Here is a 23,847-nt window from a genome sequence, read left to right on the forward strand (position 1 = left end):
GAGGGAGTATGCCTGCGGTCCGAAGACAGGGAGTGGTAAAGGCAGAAAGCTACTGGGCAGACTTACCACTGTTTACCTTGACCTCTGCCGTCTCAGGCATGGGCCCAACCAGCACCTCATGGCCTGGCAGAGGGCATCAGGGCTGCCTCCATGTCTGGGGTGCCTGCAGAGGCTTGGCACTGTTCCATGAAGAGTTCAGTGCAAAACTCAGCCTCGCCGCTGTTGAGTACAAGAGGTGCGCTCAGAGAGAACACAATCACATCTTATTTAAGTTCTTTTTTATTTTCCTCCACACTGGCAAAAGTTCCGAGGGAGCTTAAAGTTTTGTAAACATTTTAACTATCCCTCTTCCCCACCCCCCACTTTTGAATTTACAAAGCAAAGGAGAGGAGGAGTTCCAAATTTTACTGGTTCCCCATCTCCTCATGCTATTTGATCCAAAAACTATATACAAGTTTGTAGCAGTCTCTGTATAGTTATTGTACACATTTAGGAGGGAGGTCGGAGGCGAGAAGGGATAGGGAGAATGATGATTCAAAATAATAAAAACAGAAACCAAATACAATCCTCCCAACCAAACTGCTCTCAGAGCAACTCTAGCCTTCTCCAGACACTGATGACAGAAAGGGAGCGCGCTTCACCCCAGAGCTGGAGCCCTGGAGCTGCCTGCTCACCTCCACACCGCTCCTCCTGCAGCACAGCCCCTGTGCAGGGCTCCCTCCAAGGGGTGAGGGGGCAAGCAGCCATCCAGGGAAGGGCTGTGGGGTCTGGCGGAAGCAGGAGGAGGATGTGTTTATAAATAGAGCTGACTACATTTCTACTTGAAGTGAAAGGGCACAGGAGCCGCAGCCAGAAGCAGCTTTCTCTGCCCAGCCTTGCCCACCTACTCCATCCCACCGCCGCCTCTGGAAGTGGTTTCCACAGAAGGAGGGCTCAGAGACGGGCAGGTTTTGTACGCTCTTTTCAGAAAGGGCAAGCAACTTGCCATCCCAGAATCTGTACACAAAACCTTGTCGGGGCCACAGCAAGACACACACGCAATACTCTGAGGAACCAGATGAAATTCCGGGCTTTTATCGGAAGCAAGTTTATCCCTATCCAAAATGAAATTATACAAATTCATACATATGGTAAAGATCCTAGGTGCCTCTTAAACGAGACAAATTTTCAGCAGAAGGGCCCAAAACAAACTGGTCCTAGTACTCTGAAGTAAAAATATTTATGGGAAAAAAAAATCCATTTTTATAAGAAAGAAAAATTAAGAGTAAGTTTCTCTCCCTGGCCACAAGGTATCCGTTGTCCAATCAAGTTGGAGTATGCCAAGGAGAAGCCAGCTTGCTCAGAAGTCACTATCTAATGAGGAAAAACCTGAATCCTTTCTCTGAAAGGATGCTCAGAACAGGTGAAGGGTGTGCAACATCAAACCAATCCAACCTCAACTCCACCCACTCAGGGCCTCTGTGATGCAATCCCGAAGTTAGCAGTGGCAGTGCAGCCTCCAGACTACAGAGTTCTGCCTGTCTGTCGGACACTTGAGTCACAGTCCAGGGGCACTTTGTTGCTGGCCAATGTCTGTCAACCATTAACTCTCTTCATGATTGCACCAGTTATACCTCTTTGCCCTTATGAGGGGAAAAAAGAAGAAAAAACAAAAGAGAAGGAAAAAATGGGACAACAGAAAGTAAGTTACTACTGGCAGATCCCGACACACTTCCTGGGAGACAGTAGATGAAATCACGGCACAGTGAACACGTGCTGCCACAAATCAGCCTTGTTGGGGAGCGATCCCACCTGCCACCCCCGAGACGCAGGGTCTGGTCCACTATGTACAGTCTGAGATGCTCACCAACAAAAATGGTTTAAAGAACTGTGGACACAAAGGGCAGGAAGAAAAAGCCTGAGATGATCGGTTGTGTGATTTGTTGCAGAGTGATAAAGAATAAATGGTGAGTGCGTGTTGCGTCCAGAGGCGGAGATTCCACGGCTGGCAGACAGGAGGTGGAAGGCGAGTGCAGTGACGGGTGCTTCAGTAGTCATCCAGAGTCTCAATTTCACCCATGTTGAGCCGTTCCGATGATGCATTGACTGAAAACCCTGCAGGGAAAAAACTGGCTATGATTGACCTCACCCAGACAGTCAAGGGGCTCAAATTCTAGGCAGTGAGATAGAATATAAATCTCTTATTTTTGAGTATACTGTATGAATACTATAGGAAGACAGAAAGAAAAACAAGAACTAAGCAGACCTGCAAAGGAAAGAATTTTAGTTTGTGATACTGGATTAACCAAAATGGAATCTGGCTTAGAAAAAAGCAGAACTAGTACATTCATGGAAGGCCACAAGCAGGACTCACAAACACCACCACCATTTGAAAATCCAATGCCAGTGGTCACATGTAGTATGTAATTTTCCAATAAAATCTATAATCAGAGGCTGATAAAAATTGAACAGGGCCTCTTTGGAATGAGCGACTCCCACAGAGCTTACTCCCTGGGTTCTGGATGAGCTCCCCAACTATTTCAGCTACTATGTGAAAACCACAAGCAAACAGGCAATGCCTCCATTCCAAAAGTGGTTAAGGGGATTGCTGTGTGTTCTGCACCCTTTTTTTTGTTCCCCAGTGTTCAAGTTTTCAAATAAACACACATTTGAAATGTTCTAATAACAAAAATGCTTTTACATAATAAAACAGCTCCACTAACTGGCTCAAAAATATGACTTGAAAAAATAAACATGTCTGTTTACTAACCAAGGAAGCTGTGGTACAAGCTGTGGACAAGGCCTACCCAGCGAGAGGCCAGGCCTCCAACCCCGTCCTGGGCCCACCCATCAACTTTGTGCCTGTACCTGGCAAGACCTTTTTCCTCTTGAAAATAGTGAAAGGCTTAGTGTTCCTATTTTTGAAGTAATGGCTTAATAAGGTAAGTACAAGAACCTCAAGACCTAACAGTCTATAAAATCAGCTATTACTCTATTATTCTCAGGCAGGTTTTGCTTTGAGTTTACATACACTCAAGAAAGATGAAAGGTGATAGCAATAATGAGCTACACAAAACAGAAATGTAAATGTAATTTTAAAATACACTATATTTATTTTAGGTAGGCAAAGACACTATATTGAAGTGTGCATAGACAGGAAAGGAGAAATCGAGGGCTGGGGATGTAGCTCAGCGGCACAAGCGCCTGCCTGGCAAGTGCAAGGTCCTGAGTTTGATTCCTGGTACCAAAAAAGAAAAAAATAGGGGAGGAGGGAGGAGAAATCTGCAGCCAAAATAAATAAATGAAAATTGATTGTATGAATGCTATCATGTGTTGATTACAAGGCTAGGCTTTTGACAGACAAAGCATGATCTCCAGCCATCATTAATAAAACTAGAAAGGTGTGCATTCATCCTTCTCACTTGATAGAAAGCAGTGCAAATAAGGATTTTATCCACTGCCTACTCTACCACGTTTTATTAGGGTCAGAACAGACTCTCTCTCACACGAGCTAAGGTTGTACAGCTTCTAGTAGGGCAAGCCTGATGGGAAACGGCACTGTGTGTGTCTGTATCGGGTAAAAGTGCAGGATGCTGCTTCACAACAGCCCCCAAGCACTACACATTGGAGGGAGACTACAGTGCAAGACTACGGGGATGCTGAGAATCAAAATAAGGATGGCGTGCCCTCTGCTGGTTCACTTTAGAAGTGGACCTCTCAACCAGACTGCTTTGAATGGTTACTTTCAAATTAGAACTTACTTTCCCAATTTGTGCATAGGAAACCTGAGACTGATGGATAGTTCCTAAGTTTTCTCAGGTATACAAATTAACATATCTGAATTAAGATAGGCATGGAAAAGAAACTGGCAATTTCCAGAGGGAGGCTTAGTTGAGCAGTGATTTTCATGAAACTGTCCATGTGAAAGCTCGCCAAAGTGAGTTTCCTTGATGTTGTGAACAGTTTTATTTCTCTTTACAGCTGTTTGCTTTTTTTCCTTCCCCTCTGAAATTTATTTATTTCATAGACTCTATTTTAGAATGCCTCACCTATCTCTCAAACCTCTGTAAGGGGATTTTAACTGCAGTCTCTTCCTTTCCTAGGTCAGAAGACCAAATGCAGCAGAATACTTACTCCAAGCAGCATGACCTTGTTTGTAGAGGAACCTGTTCCTGGAAAGCATACCCCTCACGGCCCAAAGCTGAACTGTTACGATTCTTAGTTAGAACCCATAATTACAAGTGTATTCACAAGCCAGTCATGGTGGCGCACGCCTGTAATGCTACCACTTGCGAGGCTGAGGTATAAGTATTGCTTCAAAGCCAGCCTAGGCTACACAGCAAGGCACTATCTTAAAAAAAAACAAAAACTACTCACAACCCTTGCCCAAAAGAAGTAAAATTTTGAACTTTTCTATCCATCCACAATAAAAACTTTCAAGACAAAAAGAAAAAAAACAATAGAACTTTATCAGCTCTGTTTCCAAAACTCAGCTTTTAGGCACTAATCCCAAAAAGGAGCAGTCCATACAGTTAGGATTTGGCTTACTGACACATTTCCCTGCAGGTAGGAATCCTCTGAAGGCAAGTAAAGATCTTTTCCAGGGAGAGGGCAGCAACTGTGCCAGCCACCAAGTCTGCAGCAGCCTCCCCATGGGGGCTGCCATGGTGTTTCTCACTTAGCCCCCACATTTAAACCCTTCTCGTTCCTCAAAAGCCCGCTCCATTTCCCCTGCCCACCATTAAGCAAATGACAACATATTATACCTCACTTTCCAAACCAAAAACCTTTCTCTCTCTGTCCAGCTAACTTCTGTCCCTATTTCCAAAGTCCTAACCCAGTAGTTCTTCCTTCTATGCTATAGTCTCCTAACTAGCTGGGCTCCTGACTAGGCCACCATTCCAAACTGCCAAAAGACTCACTCTATTCTAGACAGCATGGTTAGAATGTGACAGCCTATTTTACATTGAAAATACAGTAGCAAACTATTTTAGTTTCATCATTTCACACCCTCAAGGTTATTAGCCAGTTTAAGTACCAGCTTATAATGTTTGTTATTTCTGAAGCAGTAGTCCTCATTCCTCCTGCCAGTCTTTCAAAGCCCAATCCAGATGACACCTTTGCTAGGAAGCTACCTCGGGTGAAGACACTAGTCTTCAATTCTAGACAGGAACAGCTGTACTCAACACAGACATGTGAAAAGCACACGAGGCTGGCTCTAAAATGCCAGGTCAATGCAGTCATTCTGAGTTTTATGATACAGAACAGTGATGGCAAACCTTTTAGAGCTTTCAATGATACAAACAGCCTGCTGCAGCGTGTGTGCTGTACAGCTTTGCCACTACTGATACAGACAGTCGTTATCAACAAATACTGGTTCTTTCAACACCTTATCACATTTATGGCCTGGTTCCTACATATATCAGCATTTAAACATCTGAATTAGTTTTACTATTTTTCAGTTGAACACAAGGCTCCCCAGGGAAGTTCATAATACACATGCAATAATGCTTTGACTTTAAAGTACTAGACAATATGCTACTGCTTTTCTGAATCCCCACTAGCATATGAGGTGCAGCGCCTGCACTGGGACACAGTATATACAGCTATGTATTTTGAACCTAACTAAATCTTGATAAGAAACACCATGGAGATTTCCATGTGATCCTTGCGCTCCCCAACACCCTCTGAGCCTTCAGGCCTGTGCTCACCTAGTAAACTGGGATCTGCTCGGACCATCTTCTGTTTTTTCTTCTTCTTGCCACTTTGCACAGCTTCAAAATTGGATTGTTGGTTGTTACTCTGATTGGTCTGAAATACTGAATGGAGTGTGCTGTGGTTCATCCCCCACACAGAATCCTGTGGAGAGAGAGCACAACTGAGATTCCAGGGGCAGACATGGCCTGTGCTAAGGGCAACAGTGGATTTGTACCCATCTTTTCACACATGAGTTTGAAAACAAAAAGCCTATCACAGTTCTGGTAATCCTGAAAGTGACAGCAGGCTACTGGATATCAATTCCCTCATGTGCATTCCCACACCTCACCAAGCAAGGTGCTACCACACAGCCTTTCCTGGGAACTCAGGCTCTACACTGCCTTGACAGTAATGCTGTCCCAAGCTGTCTAGACTGTATGAGGTCTGTAGTAGCTACTAGGAAATAAAATACATGGTGAAGAATCATGAACAGACCCCTGCTCTATGGCAACATACACCCCTCATCTCTTTGTTCTCTGGGTCCCAACAGAAGAGAGACTGAAAACCACCTGACAGCATACTACCAAAAAAACATTAAAGTCATGTACATTGTTTCTACCAGTGGTCCTGGGAGGGATGTGCCCACTGTATTGTCCACACACTTTCTACCACTGGCCCACTGCACTTACTGTTGGTTGGTTGGTTGCTGTGTGTGTGTGTGTGTGTGTGTGTGTGTGTTACTGGAGATTGAACCCAGGGCCTTTGCATTGAGCCACATCCCCAGACCTTTTAAAATTTTGAGATATGGTCTCTCTAATGCCTAAGTGCCCAGGCTGGGGTTGCGTGGGGTTGAATCTTCCTGTTCAGGCCTCCCAGAGTGCTGGGATTATAGGTGTGCACTACCACACCCAGCTGCTCACTGTTGCTCTGTAAGAGCAATTCATTTATTTAAACTGGGTCAATCTCAACAAGCCAGTTCGAAGGACAGGTGCAGTGGAGTGTGGACGGGAGTGAGCACTGTGCAAGGCCATTCCTGGGGCACACATGTACCCAATCACCAGCTGGGCTTTCACCTTTCTGCTTCAGCCAGCAGGAGAGGCCACATCACAAACACAGGATGCCTCCCACATTTCTCCACGGCACCTCACATACCTTTCCTAGAGCTGCTCTATATGACAACCTGTCACTTTGTCATTTACTGCTGTTAACCCACCTACACAACTGGATTTTAAATGCCTTACACATCACTAAATCATCTGTATCTCCAGAACTGACCTCTGACAAATATTTATTATCTTTAGTACAAGAATTATGGGGATAAAGGACATGGATATTTTTATGCCTCTGAGCCCAACTTGTCTCACAGAAAACATACATAATTGATCTTCATGGATTCCATATCTGCAAATTCACTCACTTGTTAATATTTATCTGTAACTCCAAAATCAATGCTTGGAGTCTTTTACAGTTACTCTGGAGACGAAGAGCAAAAACCCTGAGACACTCAAGGTAACAGTTCCAGTTGACACAGGATAAGAAAAGATCCCGCCTTCCTGTTTCAGTTCTCATCCTGTACACAAGTACTTTCAGTCTACTTCATGGCATGTTTTTCACAAATGTTTTGCTTTTTCTGGTGATTGTATTGTTTAAAGTGGCCCCCAAATGTAGTGTGTAAGTGCTATCTAGTGCTCTTAAGTGCAATACGACGGTGCTGCCCTTTACGGAGAAAATGTGTTAAATAAGCTTTATTGCAGGCATTAGTTACAATGCTACTGGCATTCACTGCAGTTCAGTGTTAATGAACCAGTATGTATTAAACAGGTGTCTTTAAATAGAAACACATGTAATAAAACTCTGTACTGATTAGATCACTGGTGGCAAATCTATGGCACGTGTGCCACAGCAGGTTGTCTGCTATCATTGAAAGCTCTAAAAGGCTGGCCATCACTGGATTAGATGATATTCAAGCAATGGTTCAGTGTTTGCCAATTCAGTCTTTATGGATCCTCTAGAGAACACAACTAGAAGAACTGACTGTACTTTTCACACCCTCATCATAACAACATAAAATACATGGCACGCCACAGTGTTGTCGGTGCTGGTACAGGGGATGCCCAAGCAAAAAACAAAATGTATAGGTCATGATGTTTGAACTGCAGAGAAATGAGATTGCCATAGCTCGTGCAGAGTAAACAGGTATATTTACTATTTAGGAAATTCACAAAGGACTCCAGACACGTACTTTGAAAATATGAAGTCTACAGGTTTTAAAGAACTTTGGTTACTGGCTATACAATAACAAAATCATGTAATTTTCCTTCCTCTTAATTACTGATCACTTAAAAGCACTAATATTCACAGAGGTGCCGCACATACTATTGCTACTTCATACCTGCTGTTGCTGCTGCTGCTGCTGCTGCTGCTGCTGTTGCTGCTGCTGCTGCTGCTGTTGCTGCTGCTGCTGCTGCTGCTGCTGCTGCTGCTGACGCTGCTGGTTGGCTTTCTGTTTGGCACGGCGCTCAAGGAACTGCTTGGCAAACTCCTTGGCCTCAGAAGTATCTCCTAGATAGGCCCTGATATAATCATGGACCTCATAAGGAGATTCTACTTCTTTCAGGAAAGAAACAAATGTGGGAACTACAACAGGGAAGGGGAGAAGACACAAGAGTAACAATGGAAGAATTAAAGATTGGGAACAAAGATCAGTTTCCAGTTTTGAATACAGCATTACACTTCACATACACATTAATGACAGAAACTGGTATGTAGCTAATGTGTTAAATATTCTTTCATCAACTTTGTAGAAATGAAAAAATATTACCACATTGCCCAACATCACCTGAAATAGTATAAAGACGTATCTGACATGTTGAACCTCCCTAAGTTTTATGTTGGTTAGAACTAAAAGCCAAGTTGATTGAAATAGTGACTTGCCTAGGACTAAAATGATTTGGGAGTCATTCCTTCTTTCCTTAAAGGTAGTCAATATTAAGTTTTATGATGTATATCAGGCACCACGACAGACACTAAAGGTACAGCTATATATCCTTCTGGAACTTGTAATCCACCTATATTATGTTTAGAGAGAACTCAAATGGAAAATCCAAATAATTTGCAATCAGAGAAAAAGCCCAAATTACCAGAGTTAGACACACATGGGTTTTAAAACCTGACTCTAATAATGTCTGCTGTGTGACTTTGATGAGTTACTTAACCATTCTGAGCCTCTGTTTCCTAATTTATAAAATGGGGATAATATTACCTACCTTGTAAAGGTTATCTTTAAATGTTACTGCCAAAACTGAACATTGGGGGTAACACATTAGCCCTAGACAGTGCCTTGCACATGGTAGGTGCTTAATGGATGGTAGCAATTACCTACAACTGTTCTCTGTTAATAGCAAACTATTAAGTTTTTCTCCTAACTGCCCCAGAACGTTTTCACTTCTGCACACAATTCCATCCCATACAAATATTGGTCTACCTGTTCTATAACAATTTCCACTTGTCCTCAAAGGTGGAAGGGAATGACGTTATATCACCTCAGTCTCTCCTGTCCAGGTTGACCTTGGTCCTCACCATGACAGTAATCTTCTCCTGGACTTGACATAGCTGATAATGTCCCCCATAAAAGGAGCAGTATGGAACTATGACCTCCTCTGCCTTGTACATTATCAAAGCAGCCTGAGACTATATTTCATTTCTAGCAACCCGTAACCTATTTGAGCTTAGGATTATATGACTTTTTCTCCACAAGTAATACTAGTAAAGAGGGAAGTTCTTATTAGCAGGGGCATGACTTGACCTCCTTAGATTTCATCTCCTAAACTTTGGCTTGCTGTTCCACCTGCCAACCAATCTGCTCTGTCATTCCATATGCTGGGATTCCCTCCCCAATTCTTACCATCCAAGTTATTTGCTGTATTAAGGGCATGAAGCATCTGTTCACACCATTGGGTAAATCCATCTTGGGCTTTATTTACTCCCTGAAACAGCTTCAGCAACTTTTCTTCTTCTTCTACTTTCTTATTTTGCCGGTTAGACACACCTACAGATTTACTAAAGCAAAACAACAGGGAAATATTATATTCCCAGAAACTGTTACTATGTAATTATACTACAACACCATAACTAATGTCTTGACAACATTGGATGGCTGTCTAGTAACCCAATTCTTGGTTCCAAAGAAGAAAAAAGATCAAATAGTTGAACTGGACACACCCTTGAAGTCTAGCCTTAGCTAATGTATCTCAGTTTGTGAATAAAGGCCTTCTATTTAGAGAAGATGATAAAACTCTTCCCATGTGTACTTAAGTTGTTTAATTTTATTGATCTTCAGTTTCCTCACCTGTAAAATGGTACTAACATTTCTTTGAGTTATGATAAAGAATAAAGAGATTGTACGCAAAGACTTAGAGCACAGTGCCTGGCAAAAATGTTTTACCAACTAACGAGTATTTATTGTCCATTTCATAATACAGGAAGCCTTTAGTTAAAAAGAAGCCAACACTACCATTTATTAAGTAATTACTATGTGCCCAGCACTATACTAATTCACAAGTACTCATTTAACCATTAGAGCTATACTATGAAGTTGTTACTATTATCTTCATTTTACAGATGACAGAACTGAGGCCCAAAGAGGTTCCCTTCTGTCCAAGGTCACACAGCTAGTAAGTGGTAGTACTGGGATTCAAGTTCATATATTTAACACTAAAAACCATGCTCATTCAACAATACTGCTGAGCAAAGAGAGATGAAAATGACATATAACTGATTTACCGGAAAAATAAATAGGTACAAGATCATTACAGAAGTAGTTATAATAATCCTTATACTATAAATAACCTAAAATGTTAGCTTATAAAAATGCTAAGAATAGCTACAAAACACTTTGGAGAAATGTTTAACAAAAAAATACTATTCCTAGCATTTATTGAGTCGTTACCATGTGATAGGCAATGGGTTAAGTACTCATCAATAGAAAGAACCCCAATAAACAAAATAAATACAAATGTGTTTCTATGGGGAAGAAAGTAATCACCAGAGTTATGACTCGTAATTCATACTATTAAGTATAATCCACGTGCCTGGACAGAGATGAAAACAGTAAGTGAAAACCTTTTCTCGTCTACCAAACTTCCAACTCACACCAGCCTCACCTCCCAATCAATGTGCAAAAGTGTGATCATTTTGAGCCCTACCTGAGACTGGTGTTGTTTTTATTTTTATTTGTTGAATTCCTAGGTCCCACCTCTTTCACTGCATCGTCCCAGAATCCCATGTTGGAGTTCTTAGTGTCAGCATTACTCCAGATACTACTGACTAAGTCAGATGCCCATTGGTTAGGAGGGCCGGTATTTATAGAGCCCCAAACAGAATTCCCAATGCTGGTGTGCAGGTTGGAATGCTATCAAAGAAAAAGAGGAACATGATTATGGCTAGCAATATTAAAAAGATATAGTGCCCAACATTGCAAAAAATAAGCGAACACCAGTCCGTATCAGGGCAGCTTAGGAAAATATACCCACTGTGTTATTCCGGGCTCTGTTTGGTTGCTGGTGCTGCTGCTGCTGCTGCTGCTGCTGCTGCTTCTGCATCTGCCTGGCCTCTTCCTGCTGGATCTCCAGAAGAGACTTTGTGGTGCCTGCGGGTTTGCTCACATTCCCCCAACCTGAGAGCTTCTGCTGTTGCTGCTGCTGTTGCTGTTGCTGAAGGGCTTTCATCAATTCCCTCTGCTGGCGCCTTTGCTGTTGCATAAAAATAGAAGCTGACTCAGGATTCCTACATTTTGCCAAGCTACAAATGTCCAGCATACTAAATGGAATGCTAACACATATACTTGCTAAAGAAAATCATTTGCGAGAGTTAATCTTTTTTTTTTTTTTGGGGGGTGGGGACAGGGTCAATTATTTTGCTGCAAATAAAGATTTAAATTGCTAGAGGTATGAAGAGAACAAAAAGATCACATGCAAAATTCTTAAAATTTAAAAAAGCTTTTAGGTTAAGTATAGAAAAATACATGTTTATGTCCCAAAGCCCTACCAAAATAAGTGAAGATGTATATATTTTTTAAAAGCGTAAGTGGTGAAGAGAACGCAAGAGATTGTTTTAAGATAGTTAATGATAACCAGGTATATAACAGACCCAATAAATTGAAATGGCAGTATAGGAAGCGCAGAAACAGGCACACTCACAGAGCAAGCATGGAGGAAGCTCCACCAGAAGACACTGCTGAAGTCTGAACCTGAGGCAGTGAGCCCCACATGGCCTCCACAGCCCTATGTAGTCAGGCAGCTAACATATCCTCACCCCAACAAAAAGGCCACACCAGACATGCAGATTAAGCTATGAGGAAATTGAGCAGCACAAGAAAATACACCAATAGGTGTGCACGGGTGCGGGCACTCTTCCACCAGAACAGCCAACAGAAAGCATCACAGGGAAACCCATGAAAGCAGTGCACATATCAGGGGTCCAGCCAGTTTTTCAATGTTTAACTTGTAAACATGAACAAACAGCGAAGGTGACATATGCTCCTAAATTACAAACTGAAGACCAAAGCAAACAAGATTCAGTGGAATGAACTGGATAAGGGGAAATGGGCTTTTAAAAAAGCTTTAAGTAGTATCCTTAGAAGTTAAAATAGCATAATCTAATAAAACAAGAATAAAAAATTCTTACTCTTTCTATAACCTTTTGTTTTTTATACTTAATAAAATAAGGACTCAAATTCAAAACAAGATAGTATATATAAGTTCAGTGAAAAGACTGAAAGACAAAATTAAGCAACTGTCCCATCCAAAAATAAAACCCCCAAAATGCAAAGACAGACACAAAATAGGAGAAAGTCATAATCAGCCTGGAGAACCATGTTATTTGCAGAAATTCCAGGAAAACAACAAAACAAAACAACTAATAGATTCACAGCACCAACAGTGTCCAGAATGCAGTATTTTGAGGCTTTCAAAAAGAATGCCTCCAAGCCAGGCATGGTGGCGCACACCTGTAATCCCAGCACTCACGAGGCTGAGGCAGGAGGATTGTTGCAAGTTTTAGGCCAGTCTGGGCTACAAAGTGAGTTCAAGAACAGCCTAAACTGCATAGTAAGACACTGTCTTAAAAGGACAAAAAAAAGAAAGAAAGAAAAAGAAAAAAAGGATGCCTCCAGAGGAAAAAAATGAAATAACTTCATTTTAGTTTTCTCTATGTACTGAGTGGTATTTTATTTTGAGTGGTATAGGAAAAATTAAAAGTTCTAAGAAAATTCAACAAAAATATAGATGAAATAATTATGAACTTCTGGGAGGCAAAGATGATGAAAAAGAAAAGGGCTGTGGTTAAGGATATAGCTCAGCAAAATGTCTGCTTAAGTGTAAGGACCCTTGGCTTGATCCCACCAGAGAGGTGGGGGGGGAAGAAAAGGAGAGTGAGTGGAAGAGAAAAAGAGAGGAAGAAAGCTAAGGGTAAAGGAGACAAAGAGAGGGAGGCACAGGGAGAGAAGACCCGTGATTCCTGCTCATTACTACCGTCACTACTTTTTCATCAGCACAGACCAAAATTATAGGAATAACTTCTACTTTTGAACAGAGAAATATACTTTGCATCTGTTTGTTGATAACATTTTAGAAAAAGATGACTCTAGAAGAAAAATTCCTTTGTAAATGAAGCTGGAAGGTAAGGTAATTGTCAAGGTGAAGAAATATTTTAACCTACTAGATGATGTTAGGCACACTACATGGTAAAAATGTATATAGCCACCTCCCACTTTTCTTGGTATGCCTGTGGCACACACATCAGTGAACCATACAGCCCTGATCCAGAAATGTCAACCTGCATTCTGCAACAAACTGATGGTTCCGCCTCCACTGTGTCCACATAAAGCGTGATCTTCAAGACACTACTACACCATCTTCAAGACACTACTACACTTTTCACACAGGCCTTCCCGAAAATGGACAGTCCATCATACCAGTCCCAAACTCCATCCATGACCCCCAACGCTCTATCACCTTTCCCTCTCATTTTTCTCACTGGCACTTTTCATCTTCTGATATGCTACATGTTTTATTTAACCCTACTGCCTATCTCTCTGCAACTACAGAATTTAGACTTAGCCACATCCCCAGACTGAGAGTGAGTTGGTACTCAGCTACCAGGGGATGAATCCATCAATGAATGAGGAGTCTAACGACCGGCCTCATGAATTACTTTCTCATCTCTGACAAAAGCGTCACTCCTTTTCCTCCCCTTTTCCATGTTTGTATCTTCCCTATCCTAATGATAAACTTTGGGATATAGTTAAACATAGAGATATTTTATTTCTGACTACTACAAGTTTTGCTATGCTCATCAGGGAAACTAAAACCCCTCGAAAAAAATGTAGTCTACATTTTAATCCACAAATTTGCAAAAGAATTATTTGCAAAAAGCACCCACAATTCTGAATCCACATTCTTTCATATTTGAGCTATTCTCAAGAGCTACAGTAAAATGTTCAAGGAAACTGAACATTTATGTTACCCAATATTAAAATTATCCCCAATAGATCCTTCATATTTGCCAAGGTGACCAAATTATAGGCTGACCAGTTTAACAATGAATATACCACTCGGACACACAGCAGTTCTGACAGCTTTCAGGAACCGCTAACCGGTCGTGCACACTATATCCTCCAGAACACTTAAGCCAGACAACTCTTACTTTAAAAATTTACCTCTTCTCGAAGCTGCCGTTCTCGTTCTTCTTCCAATTTTTGGATTTCAGCCAACGACAGTGTGGCCTGGGACTGACATGCTGTTGTATTAGACTGCTGGCCCCACGTTGAAGAGGAAGGAAGCTAACAAAAAAGGAGAATGGCCGGAGAGTTCATGAGGACATGTCCCCAGTAAACAGGCTGCATGCGTTATGCACAATCAGAACACCATATAGCCCTCAATTCTGTTTACAACATTCCTTTCAAATTTCCTTGTCTGTTCCTTTTGCGTACTATTTTTCTCAGTTAGTTTGCCTTTTTTGCCTAAGTCTTATGCACTTCCCTAGAATGAAGTTTATTTTGAAACATCTAAAAACAAACAAGCACTTATATTTGCTCTATCATTTCGTTACATATGGGACTGACATACAGCCACACACAGTTGTAAAGAAAACAAAATTAACAAAAGTATAACCAAATTAACTTGAGGATTTTTAATGCAAGATGGCAACAAAGCACATGGAATGACTTCTGTTAAGGGAGCTGATATAGATGGCTAATAGGAAATGTAGGCCTAATTCTCAGTATTCTTCTGAAAATCAGCCACTGCTAACCAGGCTGGGTATCTAGTCATAAGCATTAACTTGCTTCTAATCAATACTGGAATTCCATTCTTGAGGCACAGGTTTATCATCCTACCACTGTGGAAGGTAGAATTGCAAGTTCAAGCCCAGCCCGGGCAATTTAGCAATTTAGTGAGACTCTCAAAAATAAAAGGACTCAGGGGGGATGGGGATTTAGCTCAGTGGCACAGCACCTGCCTGGCAAGCACAAGGTCGTGAGTTCGATTCCTAGTACCGGAAGAAAAACAAAAACAAATGAACAAAAAACACTTTTTTTATCTTTTAAAATTAATTACTAACTAAAATAGAATATAAATAAGTGGCTTCTGGGCCAGGGGTACAGCTCAGTGGCACAGTGCCTGGCAAGCATGAGGTCCTGAGTTTGATTCCTGATACTCAAAAAAAAAAAAGTGGCTCCTGAAAACTTGAGTTTTCAAAGCCTGGTTATTCTAAGAGAATCTCTTGCTCTTCTTTTTTATTATTTGTTTGTTTTTGAAGCAGGGTCTTGCTCTGTAATTCAGGCTGGCCTTAAACTCATGGCAATCGTCTTGCCTCAGCCTCCCAAGTGCTGGGATAATAGGCATGTGCCACCACAGCTGATCCCTTGCTCTTCTTGGCCAGAAAATGATACACTTTAATTTGGAGCATCCTATGAATTTTAAACTAACAAAAATAACAATAAAAACACTAACCAGACTTTTAAAATATAATACAATTATTTAATAAAGCAATAAAAAGTATATTTAATGACAGTAATATATGAGCACAAGTCAAAACAAACGAAATGCCAAAATAATTAATAGGTTTACAACAGAAATAGCTAAGTGTGGCACTGGTAAGATAAGGGCATAAACAGTTTAAACTGTCATCAGTACTGCCAAATACTACTGAACATAATCAAACCTTAGCAAATTTTGCAGAATATATGATAGGTATTAGGGCAGTGATGGCAAACCTTTTAGAAGGGAGTGCATAAACTGCAACTCAAATCCCACTTATTTATCATGAAGTGGCAACACTGCAATTAAAGCTGCGTACTGCGGGCATGGTGGCACAACCTGTAATCCCAGCACTCGGGAGGTCGTTGTGAGTTTGAGGCCAGCCTGGGCTACAAAGTGAGCTCAAGGCCAGTCTGAACTACATAGCAAGACCCTGTCTCAAAAAGAAAAAAAAGAAAGAAAGAAAAAAAAGCTGCATATTTAGGCTTTAGTTTAGAAAATCTAAATACAACTCATACAGTAACATCTTTTGCTTAAAAAAAAAAAAACAACATGCATGCCATAGGTTCATCACCATACACTACACTAGATTCTAAGTTCTTCTTCATATATCTTTATCCTGAGCTGCTTTAAGACAAGGGAGACTACAGCTCATTGCTAACTACAGATCCAGCATGAGGTTATGCAGAACATGCCACAAACCTGCTCCTCCTTTCCCAGTTCCTCTAGTTTCATGAATAGTCCCAAGCACCGAAGACCCAGGCTTGCCGCTGGCATCAGACCCCTTCTCTCTCCCTGGCCATCACATTCTCTCCAGCCTTCACTATTCCTTAATCCAGATGATGCTTTGAATCCTCCTAAAACACACTCTGTATTCATACCTCTTAATCTAACTTTCAATAAATCCCCAGTGCAAACAAGCCCTATGTTCTGACTCCTATTTTTACACTAAGATGCTGATATACCTACTGCTTTTGTATGAAGTGTGATCAAAATATATGGTGAATGTTTAAATTTTTAAAATTACAGTAAAATACTATCCTTGATCCCTCTCAAAATACCCTGGCCTCACTTCAAACACACTTATTCCATCATTCTTGGCAATGTTTCTGTCACTGTTGTAAGTTTCTTTTTTAAAAATGTAAACATTCACCCTAGTTGGCAATTACCCCTTTTAAGTCCATGCACTCTCTGAAGGCAAAGGCTGTCTCACTTCATCTGAAGCACTCTGAACTGGTACAGAACAGTATGCCAACAAATATGGAACCCCATCAGACTGACTTGCTTCTCCCTGCATCACTATCCATATTCGATACTACTATTTATTCCTTTCTTGTTTAAATACCTAACACAAAGTATATGTACTCTATTTTATTTTGTTGATGATCCGACTATTTGGCCATAATACTTACTGATAGTTTTACAGACAACACCAGTATCTACTTAACGTGTGCTAGCAAGTGGCTTCTCTGGCAGGTGTCTGGCTTTACCTTCATCTGTGCCAGCTGCTGCTGCTGCTGCTGCTGCTGCAGCCTCCGTAGGGCCTCTTGCTGCTGCTGCCTCTGGCGCATCAGCTCCTTCTGCCGCTGCAGCTCCAACTCTTTCCTCTTCCGCTCCTCCTCCTCATGCCGGAGTCTGGCAGCCTCCTCTTCCATTCGCAGCCTGTTTTCCTCTAATCGACGCTGGGCTGCTTCTTCTTCTTCTCGGGCCCATTTGGCAGCCTCCTCTTCCTTTCCAGAAAATTAAAGAAAAAGGAAAAACATTTTATTAATTGTAAGAAAAAACTCTGAATCACTTTTGAAGGCCTCTATAAAATGGTGTATATATCTGAGAAAGCAGGAAACCCTGGTAGGAATGAGATAGGCAGAAGTGAATTTTCTTTCAAAATATAATAGCCACGAAGGCCTCTCACGCTCCTGAATGGATGCAACTTTAACATACTACTCGACTTTCATAGTAAAGCTCAAGGAACTAGAAGTCTGTCACTGTGAAAGCCCTGATCTGGAATAGCTTGCCTCCAGCTACAGAAAGTCTCCTGGAAACACTGCTCAGCATGGGTCAAACAAGCTTTTCAGGGTGCTAGGCACAAGGAGTTACCAAAACCAGGCAAGGAGACTAATAACTGTGAAAGCCTTAGCCCGTTCTGGAACCACAGCAAGTTCTCAACACCACTTCATCCCCAGCTCTCGGCTTTGTGGTCCACAAGTCTTCTGAAACATCACTCCCTGACCCATCCTTCTCCTCCACGACCTTTCTCCCCAGGCTTATCTTTGTCCTGCTTTATTCCCTTAAAACTACTCCACTACGCCCTCTGGTGTTAAGAAAGTTTCTTCACTTTTGCAGAGTCTGTGTGTACCTGCAGTGCTCTGTCTCACCCAGGTAACACATTCTCTAAAACTTAGGTCAGATGGCAGCCACAAGAAAAGGGGCCTTAAACCCCTTAGGAGGTTAAATACTCCCCTGCCTTTTAATTATGTCCAAATATCCCTTACCCATCCATCTCTCCTCTTTGCTTCTAGTCTAATGGTAGCGAACTAGAACAATGGTACATGTGCCACAGCTGGCTGTCATTCTGAGGCAGCTTCTGCATCTACCTTGGCAACAACCACTCCTTTCAGCTTCCTCCTTGCAGACAAAGTCTTACAACCACACTGGATATTTAAAGTAGTGAATTTTCATTCTTCACAGAACTGGAGAAACCAATCCTAAAACTCATACAGAACCAGAAGAGACCCAGTACTGCAAAATTAATCCTGGGTAAAAATAGCAAACGAGGGGGCATCATCATCTTGAACTTGAAGTTATACAGTATTACATAAAAACAGCATGGTACTGACACAAAAGCAGACATAAGAATCAAAAGAACAGAAGAGAGGATGCAGAAACAACCTCAAGTACATTCAACTACTTGATCTTTGACAAAGGGGAGTAAAACATACACCAGAGCAAAGATAGCATCCTTCATAAGTGGTATTGGGAAAACCAGCTATCCACATGCGGAAGATTGAATCTAGACCTGTATCTCCCACCATGTCTAAAATAAAAATGGATCAAAGAACTAAATGTTGAAAAAGAAAAACAGTCTACTCTAAGACAAAACAGATAAAACTCTAGAAGTCATAGATGCAGGCGAAGACTTTCTCAACAGAATCCCAGTTACATAAGGAAATAGTCCTGGGAAACAACAAATGGGATCATACCAAATGAAAAAGCTTCTGTATACCTAAAATGTACTAATAAACCTAATTTAAAAAAAAAGAAAAAAGAAAAAGCTTTTGCATAGCAAAAGAATCGAGTGAAGAGACAATCTACAGAACGGGAAAAAAACTTTTTACCAGTGATTTCTCAAAGAAAGGACTCATACTTAAAATATATAAAGAACTCAAGAAAATTACACCCCCCCAAAATAAAAGACCCAATCAAAAAATAAGCAAGCAAAATGAACAGATACTTCACAGAAGTAAAAATGACCAATAAATACATGAAGAAATGCTCAACATTGCTAGCCATTATAGAAATGCAAATTAAAACAACACTGAGATTCCATCTTGGCCCAGAAAGAATAGCCATTATTAAGAAATCAAACCATAACAAATGCTGGAGAGGCTGTGGGGGAAAAAGTAATACTTCTACACTGTTAGTAGGAACATAAACTAGTACAACCACTATGCAAATCAGTGTAGGGATTCCTCAAAAAACAAAACCAAAAATTTCACTTGACCTTGCTATTCCCCTTCTTAGCATCTTCCCCAAAGAGTCAAAGACATCACATTATAGTGATACACACATAACCATGTTTATAGCAGCATAATTCGTAACAGCTAAAACTTGAAAGTGGGCTTTATGCCTATCAACAAAGGATCACGAAAATGTGCTATTTAAACACAATGGAGAACAGTACTACTCCACCATAAAAAAAGTAAACTTGAGTCATTGGTAGGAAAATGGATGCATCTTGAGACCATAATGTTAAGTGAAGTAAATCCGACACACAAGCTTCAATATTACAGGAGTTCTCATATGAGAAACCCAAAGTATAAAAGATAATAGGAAGTAGGGAGACAGATCTTTCTCAAAGGGAAAGCAGATCAAGAGATGAAGGAAAGCGGGAGGGGGGACAGGGACAACAGATTAAAAAAGAAAGTAAGACCAATTCCACGTAAGGAAAAGTAAGCATTATTATGTACTACACACACACACACACACACACACACACACACAAACACACACATTCTGCTTGATTTTGCTTTAAAGCTCCCAGCGTAATAGGAGTAGTCATCTGATTTTAGGCCAAAGTGTTATCTTTCAGGAGACTAGTAAAATAATTCTTCCCAGACAAAAAGAATGAAATATGAGCAAAGGACTGCTCCTTTTTTAGATACACTTTGTACAAAGATGTACTATCCCAAATTCCTGAGTCCTAATGGCATGAGTCATTGAAGCAAGTGTGTAAAAGACTTACTGCCACACCACCCCGGTGTGTCCAGCAACAATATCATCTACTGTTTGAATCACCCTCAGGTAGGTTATTTCAATTTTGCAGCTGAAAATGTACTACCTGTGGCATTTATTCTTGCATATTCATCTCAGGGCCCTGCATATGCCTAGTTCATATTGGGTACCACTGAGCTATCTTCACACTTTCAACATATTTAATGGTAAACCAATATATATTTTTTCCCTATAATAAAAGAAGTAAAGGTCCACTTTACTTCTATTTAGAAGAAAGAATAAAACTGTTCCTATTTATCTGAGAGATAACTACACAGAAAATTCTAAGGCATCAACTAAAAGTACTATTATAAGCAATGAATGAGTTTTACAAGGTCTTAGGATACAAAATCTACACATGCAAACCAAATTACATTTCTACATAGGATCAACAAAGAACAGAAAATAATTTTTAAAAATTCATTAACAGCTTAAAAATACTCAAATAACAAAGACTGCATAACATCTGTAATAAAAACAGAATGTAGCTGGATGTGGTGGCACTTGTCTGTAATCTCAGACCCAGGAGACTGAAGCAGGAGCACTGCTATAATTTGAAGCTGGCCTAGGATACAAAGTGAGTTCAAGGTGACCTAGCACCACACAGTGAGACCTTCCTCTCAATAAAAAACAAAAACAAAAACAAAAACAAACAAACAAACAAAAAAGACCCACCACCAGAATGCTAAAGAGAAAAATATACTATGTTCAGAGACTAGACGACTCAATATATCTTAAATGCCTACTCTCACTTTACAGATTTATAATCCTAATTATAATCACAATAGACTTATTTGTACAGACATTAACGGTAAGATTTTAAATATGAATGCAATGGAAAAAGACAGTCAAGCAGTTTTAAATAAAAGAGCAAAGCTGGAAGACATACTAACCTGAATTGAAGAAACAATAAACTATGAAATCAATTCAGTGTACTACTTGCATAAAAACAAACAAAATGATCCATGGAAGAGAAAAGTCCAAAAAAGAACCTATTTATACAACTAATTTTGACCAAAGCATCAAAGACTCTCAGTGGAGAAAGGAAGGACTGCAAAGCTGGTGCTGGAACAAATCATTCCTCATATCATACACATACAAGAAACAATTTAAGTTTACTTGTAAAACTGAAACTATAAAGCTTTCAGAAAAATAACGGAGATATTTTAATGATCTGCAAGTGCATAAAGATATTTCAGAAAGAAGGAACAACAACAAAAACCCCAAAAGAAACAAAAGAAAAACTAGGCTGGGGATATAGCCTAGTATACACAAAGCCCTGGATTCAATCTTCAGCACACTAGAAAAAAAATCACCCAAATTAAAAATCTCTGCTGTTCATTAAATTTGCCACTAACCAATTATGCTGACACATATAATCCCAGTACTCTGGGACTCTAAGAGGCAGAGGCAGGAAGATTCCAAGTTACAGGCCATTCTAGGTAACTCACTGAAGTATCTCAACAATAAAAAAGAAAAATGGAGTAGGAATGTCACTTAGTAAGAAGGCCCTGGTTGCAATCCCCAGTACTCCACAGAAAAAAGAAAAAAGGATGCCACTAAGAAAATCAATAGACCAGTCATAGCCTGGGGAAAAATATTTATAAAACTTTTATTTAACAAGGAACATGCATATAAAATATAAGAAGTCCACATCTGAAAGAGACAAAATTAAATTTTAGGGAAAAAATAAATAAATGAGACATTATCAAAAATAAAACACTAAGTGTTTCAAAGGATGACACCAACAGAAAAGAAAAATAGTGCTAGCTAAAACTGGGTATTCATATGCAGAAAAATGAAATCAGATCTTCATCCAATGCTACACATAAAAATCATTACATCAGAAATTATTGGGCTGGGGATTTAGCTCAGTGGCACAGCACCTGCCTGGCAAGCGTGAGGTCGTGAGTTCGATTCCCAGTACCGGAAGAAACACCCGCCCCCGCCGCAAAAAAAAAAACAAACCAAAAAACAAAAAAAGAAATTATTGCTGGGCATGGTGGCACATGCCTGTAATCCCAGCACTCAGGAAGCTGAGGCAGGAGGATCGCTGCGAGTTCAGGACCAGCCAGGGCTACAAAGTGAGCTCAAGGCCAGCCTAAACTGCATAACAAGACCATTTTTGTCTCCAAAAGACAAAAAAACAAAAATAAAAACTGGGTGGGAAAAAAAAAAAAAAAAAAAACACCACTGTGTGGCTTATTGGAATCTGATATACTATTATGTTCATTTTGTGTTAAGTCTAAAACTTGTTAAATGAAAAAGCAAACATCCATTTCATTTTCGTCACAGAGGTGTGCAAAAACAAGAAACATTCTATTTCCCCCCAAGAAAACGGGTTTCTCTTTTTCTTTTTCCTCCTATACTGAGAGGATTGAACCCAGGGCCTTCTCTCCCTGAACTGTATCTCCAGCCCCTTTTTATCTTTCAAGGTAGGGTGCCTTCAAGTCTCTTATGTTGCACAGCCTGGGCTCAAACTTAGGATCCTCCTGCCTCAGCTTCTCAAAGTGCTACAATTATACATATGAGCCACCTGCCCAGAAAATAGGTTTCCATTTGAAGAAAAAAATAGTTAGACTTAAGTGACTGTTATGGCTTATATCTAGAAGTCCCTCTAAAGCACTCCTAAGAGGGGCTTTTCAGAACTTCTGAGATTAAGGGTGTGATCCTGAGACAAAGGGTGCCCCATCCTGGGTGTGGGTGGCACTGCTCAAAGGGTAGGTAGCCTGGATAAAACACAAAAGGATAGAAAGAATACCAGCTGCTTCTGCTGCTGCCTCTTGTTTTGCACGCCATGACCTGCTGTTTCTCCTCTGCCATGCTGCTCTGCCTTGGAAGCAGCGGTCTGTAGACCAAAACCTCTACAAACTGTGAGCTGAAATAAATTTTTCCTTGTTTAGGGTCAGGTGTTGTCTCAGCAATGAGGACAGTAATTAAGACAGTCACAAAAGTTTGTTACGTTTCTTCTGGTAATTTTTAGGAACCTGAAAAATTTTGAGATGTACTATCAGCATTCTAGGGCCGGGGATATAGCTCATTGGCACAAGCGCCTTCCTGGCCAAGTGCAAGGTCCTGAGCTCAATTCCCAGTACCAAAATAAAAAAACAAAATAAAACAAAGCATTCTAAGAACAATTCTCACCTTCAAAGAAACCAATTAGAAGAACAAACATCTGGCTACCTGTTTGCGTAACAATTCTTCCTGTTTCCGCCTTTCTTCTTCTTCTCTTCTCCTTTCTTCCAGCCTTCTAAGAGCTTCTTCTTGCTGCTGCCTTTCTTCCTCTTCTCGTCGTCTTAATGCAATTTCTTGCTCCCTCTGGCGACGCAGAGCCTCCTCCTGAAGAGAAAAAAGACCAGGAGGGGGAAAGTGATATTCTGGCTCTATCACTCAATATATTATGCTATAATCTGAAAAGATATTGCTTATGTGCTAAGTCTCTATTAATAGTAAATATGAAAAGTGTAGGAGTTGGGGGAGTGGGTACATTAGAAATTTTCTTAGAAATTGTATTTAAAATATGAATATATCTATATACTCATGTTCATAGCAACATTATGCCACTATAGCCAAATGTAGAACTTATCCAAAGGTCTATCAACAGATGAATGGGTTGGGGCTGGGGATTTAGCTCAGCGGCAAA

The 23,847-nt window shown here is 40.5% G+C and overlaps 1 protein-coding gene across 1 annotated transcript in view; it reads right to left on the reverse strand.

Annotated features, from left to right (window-relative positions):
* Positions 1-261: 261 nt before the first annotated feature.
* The window catches only part of Gigyf2 (GRB10 interacting GYF protein 2), a gene marked incomplete at its 5' end in the record, with an annotated part of 99,949 nt that continues 76,363 nt past the window's right edge, over positions 262-23,847 (reverse strand). The window contains 9 exons of the mRNA XM_013519902.1: positions 262-2,094; positions 5,691-5,838; positions 8,069-8,313; positions 9,581-9,735; positions 10,881-11,086; positions 11,208-11,426; positions 14,393-14,515; positions 17,204-17,443; positions 23,388-23,543. Of these exons, the coding sequence (XP_013375356.1) occupies positions 2,027-2,094; positions 5,691-5,838; positions 8,069-8,313; positions 9,581-9,735; positions 10,881-11,086; positions 11,208-11,426; positions 14,393-14,515; positions 17,204-17,443; positions 23,388-23,543 (1,560 nt within the window). The remainder of the gene's footprint in view (positions 2,095-5,690; positions 5,839-8,068; positions 8,314-9,580; positions 9,736-10,880; positions 11,087-11,207; positions 11,427-14,392; positions 14,516-17,203; positions 17,444-23,387; positions 23,544-23,847) is intronic.

Source organism: Chinchilla lanigera, unplaced genomic scaffold (genome assembly GCF_000276665.1).
Source record: "Chinchilla lanigera isolate Chin_1 unplaced genomic scaffold, ChiLan1.0 scaffold00052, whole genome shotgun sequence".
Lineage (NCBI taxonomy): Eukaryota > Metazoa > Chordata > Mammalia > Rodentia > Chinchillidae > Chinchilla > Chinchilla lanigera.